This window comes from Echinops telfairi, unplaced genomic scaffold (assembly GCF_000313985.2).
Source record: "Echinops telfairi isolate 266 unplaced genomic scaffold, ASM31398v2 ScPeMD7_23;HRSCAF=83, whole genome shotgun sequence".
Taxonomy (NCBI): Eukaryota; Metazoa; Chordata; class Mammalia; order Afrosoricida; family Tenrecidae; genus Echinops; species Echinops telfairi.
The window spans coordinates 69,060,562-69,070,624 of NW_022103920.1; the positions used below are offsets into that span (position 1 = coordinate 69,060,562).

At 35.8% G+C, this 10,063-nt stretch overlaps 1 protein-coding gene across 1 annotated transcript in view; it reads left to right on the forward strand.

Annotated features, from left to right (window-relative positions):
- TMEM106B (transmembrane protein 106B) overlaps positions 1 to 5,715 on the forward strand; it is a 28,155-nt gene extending 22,440 nt beyond the window's left edge. Inside the window, exon 6 of the mRNA XM_045288651.1 lies at positions 3,407 to 5,715. Coding sequence (XP_045144586.1) covers positions 3,407 to 3,545 — 139 coding nt within the window. The 3' untranslated portion in view covers positions 3,546 to 5,715. The remainder of the gene's footprint in view (positions 1 to 3,406) is intronic.
- The last annotated feature ends 4,348 nt before the right edge of the window (positions 5,716 to 10,063 follow it).

A 10,063-nucleotide genomic window follows, 5' to 3' on the forward strand; every position in this document is an offset into this window, starting at 1 on the left:
AAAAAAAAAAATGTTGAAAAGCAAGGATGTCACTTTAAGGACTAAGGTGCACCTGCCAAACATGCTATTTTTAGTCAACTCGTGTGTGGAATTTAGACATCGAATAAGAAGACTAAAAAGAATTGATGTCTTTGAATTATTGCTTTGGGAAAAATAATGAAAGTGCCACAGACTACCGAAAGAGCAAACATCTTGTCTTGAACGAAGTGCAACCAGAATGCTCCTTCCAGAGACGAGAATGGAGAGACTTCGTCTCATGAATTTGGGGCATGTTCTCAGGAGAGTAGTCCCTAGAAAAGAACAGCATATTTAGTAAAGTAGCGAGTGATAGCTTGACAGCGAACACAATAATGGGCTTTCATATGATTATGAGTATGATGCAGGGTAAAACTTCTGTTGTACATAGGGTTGATATGAGTCAGAATCAGCTCATTGGCAGTGAGTTTAGTTCAGCGGTTCCCAACCTGTGGGTCGTGACCCCTTTGGGCATCAAATGACCCTTTCACAGGGATCACCCAACTCATAACAGTAGTAAAATTACAGTTATGCAGTACCAACTAAAATAATCTTATGGTTGGGGGGTCACCACAACATAAGGTGACAACATATTAAAGGGTCACGGCATTAGCAAGGTTGAGAACCACTGGTTTAGTTTGATGATAGAACAGGGCAGTTGTAGGATAGTGTATGGTTTTCAATAAGGAGTCAAGTTAATTAGATGTAAAAATTATTGGAAGGTCTGTAGCTTAATATCGACAGAGTCATGATGCAGAGCATTAACCATTCTTTGAGTTCTGAGTTTCAGGGAATACTAGGGAGTGAGGAGAGAAGCCGGGATAACCATAGTCTTCTTTCTCCTAAATGTTTATTTTTAATCTTCACCATCCTTAATTACTTTTGTAACTTGAAATGAGCCATAGTACCATTATTTTGACATTTTGTAATTACTGAGTTTTATTGAAAAAGAAATTTTGAATTTTTTAAGGATTGGATTCAGTAGTAGAAGAGCAGTGATATCCATTGGATTTCACAATTATAATTTGGCTTTTATAATCACTTTGAGAAATTATAATTTTAACCAGCCCACCCCACCCCCCTTTTAAAATAGAAATAGCAACAGCAATGTAAAAGATTGGCTAGGAACCCCAGGGTTCAGTGAGTGTCTGTGAGTGGGGAAGCCTGGCTCAGGAAAGGAGAGCATGAAGAGTCGCTAACTCAGAGCCTAACTTGTAGCACTAAGTCGCACATGCAGAAACTGTTGAAGTAGTGCATCGTTTGCTTTTTATAAAAGCAAAATACATAAAATGTCCAGGGTGAAAAACAAAGTTTGTCAAAGTAAGTAAAACTCCCAGAATCCCTAAATACCACCTCATTATTAGCATCAATAATAGACATTTTCTTAATTTAGTTCTTTTAAGATGTTATTGCAGCATCGTTGGTTTTATTTTTTAATTATGAATTTGAGATAAGGTAGCTCTTAATGAAGAGGGTCCATATCTAACATCCTCTGACTTCCCTATTGCCAAAAGGCAGAGGTCACTATTCTTCACCTATTCTAATACCACCCTGTTGCTCCCAAAGCACTCTACTTCTTTGCTGGGTTCAATAATTTCCGAGCCAGAACTAGAATGCATTAAGAATGTAATCATTGGTCTGCAGCTTCACCTTTCTTCAGCCCGTAGCCCAGGCTCTTTCCAGCCCTCAGTCATTCAGCCACATTGTCCGAGGCAGTCAGTGTACTGCTGTGCCTCAGTCTCATCATCTCATCACTGCTCCTCTGTGGTAGCATGGCCTCCTTGCCTTGACCTCCAGTCTCTGCCTCGCTCCTTTGCTGTCTCATGGTCTTTGTGCAGCCACCTCTGGTGCCTCTGATCTCAGTCTTGGCTTGGCCCCTTTAGACAGAATTCTCCATCACACCCTACTTCTGATGGTTTTCACTCAGCTCTGATATGGCTCTGGAACAAAGGAATGGCTTTAAGGTGTGGTGTTCCTCTTTGAGCAGAGTATATCCCCAAGGGAGCCCAGGGTGTGGCTTGATTTATGTCAGCTGCTAAATCCACTTGAAGCCTATCTATTGACTTAGCAGAGAACTCTCTCCAAAATGGAGTTAGAGCCACGGGCAGAGTCTAAAATTTGTAATGCTTCACATACTGTGTCTAGAAGGACCATATTAATTGACTATATCTCAGTAGCCTATCTTTTTCAAAGATTAAATAGGCTTTGTGGAATCTGTTTGAAAATGTAAGCAGTTTTCCTTTAGGAAATAAATTCTGAATTAGAAAAAAGTTTGAAACCTAACTTTGAAATGGAAGCAGTTTGTTACTGTTATTGCCTGATGGTTAAACAGCAGTTTAGTGCGTGCTCAGCTGCTGACCCAAATCTAGAAGGCTCAAACCTAGAAGCTGTTAGACTTGAGAAAGATGTAGCAATATGTGTTCCCCATGAAGATTACAGCCCTTGTGGGGGGGGCATTAGAACTAATTGTGATGATGTATGTAAAATCCTTTTTAAAAATGATTTAACTATGTAAGTGTATGCTATGTGAATACTCTATCAAGAAAACTACCCAAAAAAGAGGGAAAGAAATCACACTTGACCAATGGTGGGTGAAGGAGGGAGAGCTTTGCTTTGGGGCATTGAGTTTATGTTAATGGTGGTAGAATAATTTGGAAAAGGATATCAATAATGGTTGTACACCAAAAAGAGTGTAATCGGTGGCTCTGGATTATATATGTAGAAGTTGTTGAATTGGAGAATGTTTTGTGTATATTTTGCCACGATTAAAAAAATATGTGAATAACTTCTAAAATTGATTTTCGTGATAGTTTTAAAACTTTTCTTGATATGATTGAATTATTGAATCCTATGATGTGTGGATGAAGTGCCAAAAATCTGTTAAGGAAAAAAAGGTAACTATGGAGCAGTTACTCTATCCTTGTAGGGTTGCTGCCTTTTAACATTTATTTTGAACTGAAGCTAAAAGTTTTCAGAAAGTTATATTTACTATATATACAGTAATTGCTTGCATTTCCACCTATGATTGCAGGTGTCTTGTGGGGAAATACTTCCTCGGGAGCAGAGGTTCTCAACCTTCCTAATGCTGCGACCCTTTAATATTTTGTCACCTCATGTGGTGGTGACCAAGCATAAAATTATTTTCGTTGCTACTTCATAACTCTCATTTTGCTACTGTCATGAATCAGGCAACCCCTGTGAAAGAGTCGTCATCCCACCTACAAAGGGGTCATGACCTACAGGTTGAGAACCGCTGCTGAGTTTATAATATTTAGTTATCATTAATCAAATATTTTCTCTCTGGAAAGACTTTACTGTTTAAAGGTATGTTCACATTAGAAAACCTTTTGATGTAACTATTCATATTTCTCTGCCTTGATTTTATCCCCAGAGTTACTGTGACAACAACATATTTTGGACACCCTGAGCAGACATCCCAGGAGAGGTACCAGTATGTTGACTGTGGAAGGAACACAACTTACCATCTGGGCCACTCTGAATATCTAAATGTACTTCATTCACAGCCATGAAAACTGAAAGAGATGCAACTAGAAATGAATAAAGGCCCACTGATATTTTCTAAACTTTCAAATATGAAGTACTTCCCAGTAGGAGATTTTAAATTGAACAAGCCTAAAGTTTACACTCCAACTTTTAAGAGTCCAGTTAGAAGTATGTGGACTTCCAGTTATTGCAGCTCTCCATTCTAATGGTAAATGCTGTATTTGTACCCAGCTATTTCACTTGAAGCTAAATTGACTGATTTTTCTTGCCCCTCCCTTAGCCACCCTCCCACCCCCCAACCAATTTGGGAAAAGAGAGGAGACTTCTATTGGACAATAAATTTTAATTTGAAATTCACAGCTCCAATCACTACTAAAAATATAATTCCGGTGAAGAACGTAATTTGGAAACTTTTATTTCTGAGTGCTTTTATAGGGATATTGAGAGTGTTATTCATGGAAGACTTCTTAAGTCATTAACTTTTTCCTATTTTATAAATTTCCATTGTTAAGTGGTAGTATTTCAACTACCTGATATTTAAGCTTTCAGCTTTCGTTTGTTGGAATTCTGCTCATTTGCATGTTTAGCCAGACTCATTATGAAGAATGGGATTCCTAGAACACATAAATTAATTCTGCTCATGTACAACCTGTACATAAACCAAGAGGCAGTGAACAGAACGGAGAATGGTGAATGATTTAAATTCAGGAAAGGAGTATCTGGATTGTATCCTTCTATACTTAGTCAATCTGGATGCAGGGCAAGTACTCTGAGAAGTTGGGACTATGAGAAAGAATATGGTATTAGGATTTCAGGAAGATTCACTAACATCCTGCAATATGCAGGTGCCACAACCTTGCTTACTAAAGCCAAAAGAATTTGGAGCACTTACTGATGAAGATCACAAAGACCAAGCCTTCAGTAGGATTACACTTCAGGGTAACAAAAACAAAATTCCTCACAATGTATCAGTAAAAAACACCGTGATAAATAGAGAAAGGATCAAAGTTATTAAGAATTTCATTTTACTTGGATCCACAGTCAACACTCGTGGCGGCAGCAGTCAAGAAATCAAGTGATAAATTACGTTGGGCAAATCTGGAGAATACTCTTTGACATGTTAAAGAGCAAAGATGTCCTTGTGAAGACTTCAGGTGTGCCTGACCCCAGCCAGATATTTTTAGTCACTGTAGGCATATGAAAGTTGGGCAGTGACTAAAGACTGGAAAATAATTAATGCATTTGTATTTGGGTATTCACAAAGAATGTTGAGTAATATACAGAAAAATGAACAAATTTCTCTTGGAAGAAGTACAACTAGAATGCTCCTTATCCGCAAGAACAGCAAGATTTCATCTCATATTTTGGAACTTGTCAGCAACGACCAGCACCAAGAAGGACCCATGCCTGATAGAGTGGAGGGTCAGCAGAAGAGAGGAACACCTTCCATAAGGAGGACTGTAGCTGTGGCTCAAACGCCACCCGTAACTGTGCCAGTGATAGAGGAACAGGCAGCGTTTCCTTCTGTTGTACAGAGGGGCCCTATGAGTTGGATCCAGCTGGATGGCTCCAAACATTTCAAGCCAGTGCTTGAGTAACACTTAGAAACCAAAATAATCTTTGTAAAATCCTAATGCCTAAAATTTTATAATACCCTTGGATAATGTGTTTCATGTCTTTCCATGGTAACAGTTTTGTGAAATTTTTGTGTGGTCTTTAAAAATATTAATTTATTGTACAATATTGTAAATAAACTGTGCATGGCTTTTATATAGTTTTAATGTCAAAGTGATAACAGATTCAAAATTAAAGTTGTTTAGAAAAATAAGTGAAATCTGGAAACCTATAGAATGTGAATATGGTTCCAATTACATATCACATAATAGCATAAAATAGATTGAAATCAAATATTTTTGTGATCCTTTTTTTAATGTTGCTTTTCATGCTAAAAATTGTGAAGAACCTTTGCTTTTAACTCTTTAAGTATTAGTCATCAACTTTATAAATGATTTAGAGAAAGTAATTATTTTGTAGAAATTATTCAAGCTCATTGAATAATGACTATCAAAGTCAAGCTTTTATTATGCTTTTAAAATTCTAGTCACATTGCACATTGCATAGATATGTTCTAAAAGTTTGCTACTTTTGATTTTATTTAAAATTGTTTTAAAAATAAATTATTGACCTACTATTTTACATTTTTAATACATTTTCTATTTAGTCTTTACCTATTTCCACAGTCTTAAGTACCTTTTGTACATATCACTGAGCCTAGAGGCTGAGATAATAATGCCAAAAATGTAAGAGGCTTGAGCTTAATTTCCTTTTTTTTCTAGTGACAGAATTCTGGTCTATCTCAAAGTTTCCCAACCCCAAGTGCCTAACTTAATTCTGAAACAACCTATTTATCAGTCTGCTTCTCAACTATAAACATACTTTATTTACTAATGAAGCCCTCACTTTGGCCTTTAAACACATCTGGCCTCCCTTTAGCTTTTAAAATTAGTCACCAAGTTTTAACAAGTGAACATTGTAAATGTGTAGATGTGGCTGACTTATTTTCCTTACTCATCTTTTTCCCATTGCTATCTCATCCAACCTTATTGTTATACCACAATTACCACTTTACAGCCACTATAAATTTTCTAATCTTTTCTTTTGATAAATTTACTAGCTACTTTTGTGTGGGTGGAACTACACACTTCTCCACGGTATTGATTTAGTTTGTATTTTCAAAACAATTTTCATTTCAGCGCTCTCATTCTTTGCCTCTAAGCCTCTAGGCCCCTTTGCCGCCCCTTCTCCAGTGACTCAATATCACTTCTCTCTAGACCAGGGCTTCCAGATCTGTTTGTTTCTACCACATCAGTCATTTGCCCTGTTTCACATTTAGCAAGAGATCTAGAGATAGATACAGTAGTTAGATAACAGTGTAAAAAAATTTTTTTATGTTTAAGAAACTATAATCTATTAAGTATCCATTGTATACCTAGCTTAAATATAGTGTTAAGTCAGAAAACACTAGAATTTAAAACAAGTGTTTAAAGGGGGAGAAAAAAATGCCTACAACTGTTTTTAGGGGTTACCAGGGAAAGTTGGAACAACACAGGCTATAAGTAAGAGAACAGCACACCCAGGTGAGGTCGTTATACCTGTAAAAATTCAGAAAAATGAGACTAACCTTTGTTAGGCCAGTGTCAAATTCTTGTTCTTATGTAATAATAAGATGACTGTTTTTTAATATTGCTCTTAGTCTTTATCCAAAGGACATGGTTAAAAATGTTGAAAATTTATTCTGATAGCACTAGTAATAACTTTATCTTGCATTACACCTTAATAGCCTTTTCTTGCTAGAAACAAAGTCAATACTACACCAAACTGTGTTGATGATCATCTATATATCACTGTGCCACATTTTGAGCACTTTCACATGTTTTCTCCCACAATCCTGAGTCAGGTGATGGAGTTCTCCTCTTTTGCAAGAGGAAGGAAAGACATAGAGCGAGGGACTTACTAAAAGTTGTTTTTCTGTCTTTCATAGCTGTGTTTCTAATTTAAGATACCCGTTGAACAGCTCTGCCTGGCTCGGGTTACTATGATTGAGAATGAAGAGAGAAGCTTCACAGAACTAGTAGTTGACACAACAGTAGGGGTAGACTGATAATGTTGAAACCTCTAAACAGGAACTTGAAATTTCATAAAAGAGGAATAATACATGGCAACATTATGTATGGGTTAATTTTTTGTGTAATTTTAGTATTGATAATTTTTGTACTGAGGTAACATTGTCAATGGAAATTATAAATAATAGAAAACATGTTTGAGATTTAAAAGTAAAAGCAGTATGAGAACAGTCACTACTGGGAAAATTGCTTACAACTGCTAAGTGACCATCTTTGTTTCAATACAAGTGCCTGGGTGGCACAGTAGGTTAGACACTGATCTGCTAACATAAAAGTCAGCAGTTTGGATCCACCAGCCACTGTGAGGAACAAAGATGAGGCTTCCTGCTCAAAGTCTACCGCTTTGGAAACCCACAAGGGCAGTTCTACTCTGCATAGGGTCACCGAAGGTCAGTGAAGTCCGACAACAGTGGCGTTGGGGTTTACTATGTCACATATAAATGAGTTTTGTTAGTGTGACTTTACTAGGCCTTGTTTGTTTAGAGCTAGAGGCAGCAACTACTTTTGACTCCTAGATCTAAGAACGAATACTTTTTTTTTTTGTAAAATCACATTTTAAATGAGATGTTTACCTTAAACATATATATATTATCTATATATTATTATATATATTTTATATATATGTATAAAACATGCTCGAGAGGGTGAGTAAAATGATGGAAGCATTTCTTTTTAATGTGGGTTTTATTTTTATGTTAATATGTGCTTGGATCAAAACCTTAACATCCCAGATATGCTTATTTTAATCTAAAAAATTCACTTACAAACTAAAATTTATGATTAGAGCTTATAGTTGTATGTTTTTGTGCTTGGAATACAAAATTCAGAATGAATTTTGAAACTTGTCCTTAGTTTGGATGTGAGCAAATGATAAGTTTTTAAAGCTATGGAGAAAAAGGTAATTTCTGATTTTAAATGGTGAATATAATTGTACATGTATTTAGCACAGACTCTAAGCTGAATAATGTGATCTGTTTGACCCTACTAATTTCCATAAGTTAAGAATAATGTGACATGTTTTTCGTAGTTAAATCCACCTTTTCTAGAAGGAACTTGTTGCCTTCTATTTAATTACATTAATTGAAATGTGTGTAAGAGAAATCTTTTCAGGATATTTTGTATACAAAAAAATTAAAACATTAATATTGGGCCAATGGCCAAGAGGCAATAAATATTACTACCATGTAGACAATTACAATTCAAATTGTCCCAATTCCCCCAGAATTTTAGAAACTAGAAGTCTGGGAGACACTGTATCAGCTAAAGTTGGATAATTCTAAGTGCTGTAAGTACTAGGGGGCTTCAATAAGTTTGTGGATAAATGGAATGAGAAGCTAATGAAACTTGTCCATGAACTTTTTAAGCCCCTTGTACTGTTCATTTTTTTATTATTATGTAAGATGGAACAATACTAAGTAACAAAAGTTTTTTTCAGATGCAGAATTTCATTATGTAATTGTTTTAAGCATAAAATGTCAGCAAGCCATACCTTGTATGTTTGTCTTACATTTCCTTTTGGAACTAAAGATTTTAGAAAATGTTTTAGAACACTTGCTGACTAACCTTGCTTGGTCAGATATTTGAATAGCAATGGTTTTATTGGTCTTGTAATAAAGAATAGAAAGCATGATGATATGTTTGGATACTGTCTAACATAAATACAAGTAGATGGCTTTAACAAAGTTATTTTCTCAAAAATTAGAAACCTACAAGTCAGAATTCAGTTCTCGGAGAAGATTTTTTTTCCCTCTATGCTCTGGATAAAGATCCTTGCCTCCTTTTTGTCTTATGCTCCTGGGTAATCTTCACATGGCCTGGTACCGCCTCCCAACTCTTTAAATCTCTTTTATACTCAAAAGAGTTTGTACCAAGGGGTCCCCATGCTAACCCTGCCTCATGCACAGTGCTAAGACAACCTAATCCCAAATGGAAGTATAACCACAGGCATAGATGTTAGAATTTACAACACATTTAGAGCGTGGGTATTCTATCCATAACAGGTACTTAACCCGGTTAAAGTCCGGAAGGAACCCCAACAAAAACAAATTAAATTTCCAAGTTGGGAAGTTCTGTAATTTTCACTTGTTGCTGTTCATGTAACAAAGCACGCTTCTGTTAGTAACAAATGCATAGAAATGCCCAGAAACTTATTTATTTTTTAATTCAGCTCTCTTCCTCTTGTAATTGTGTGTGATAAAATAGAATTTGTAAATATTTTAGCATGAAAAATAAAAGTTGTGTAAGTCAAATATGTTGCTTATGTATTTGAAGCTCCCTTAGTGTAAAGAAATCTGTGTATGATAGTTATCTTTACAGCATTCATCCTCCAAATATTCAGTGTTATACAATCATTATATATTTTTCGTTCATCCTAACGGCTGTATATTTCTATTCATACTAATTCTGTAATACCTCTGGAATCTGCTTCATGCTTTATATCTTTGTTAATACCACCACCATCACCACTTTTAACTGAAAAAGCTCCAGTTGTTACTTTTGAGAATGCTTCATTATCTGACCGAAAGCTGAATTCACTGTCTTGCTTTCTCTTAGTGCTCCTCGCCTATTTTCCAGTTAAATTGAGCTATTCTTCATTAAGGAACATTCCTTAATTCCCTTGGTCACTTAGTTGCCTTTTCTCTAAAATAATTTTATTTGACTTATTTACTCCCAGTCTTATCTGGGTAGTTTTTTTGTTGTTGTTTTTTATGTGTGTGTATGGTGGTGGTGCTGGTTCCGTGTCATGGTTAAAATATGGATAACCCAATATTAGTTCATTTTTGATGTGCACAATTCAACAATACCAATTACCGTATATACTCGTGTATAAGCTGAGTTTTCCAGCACGGTGTTTTTTTTTC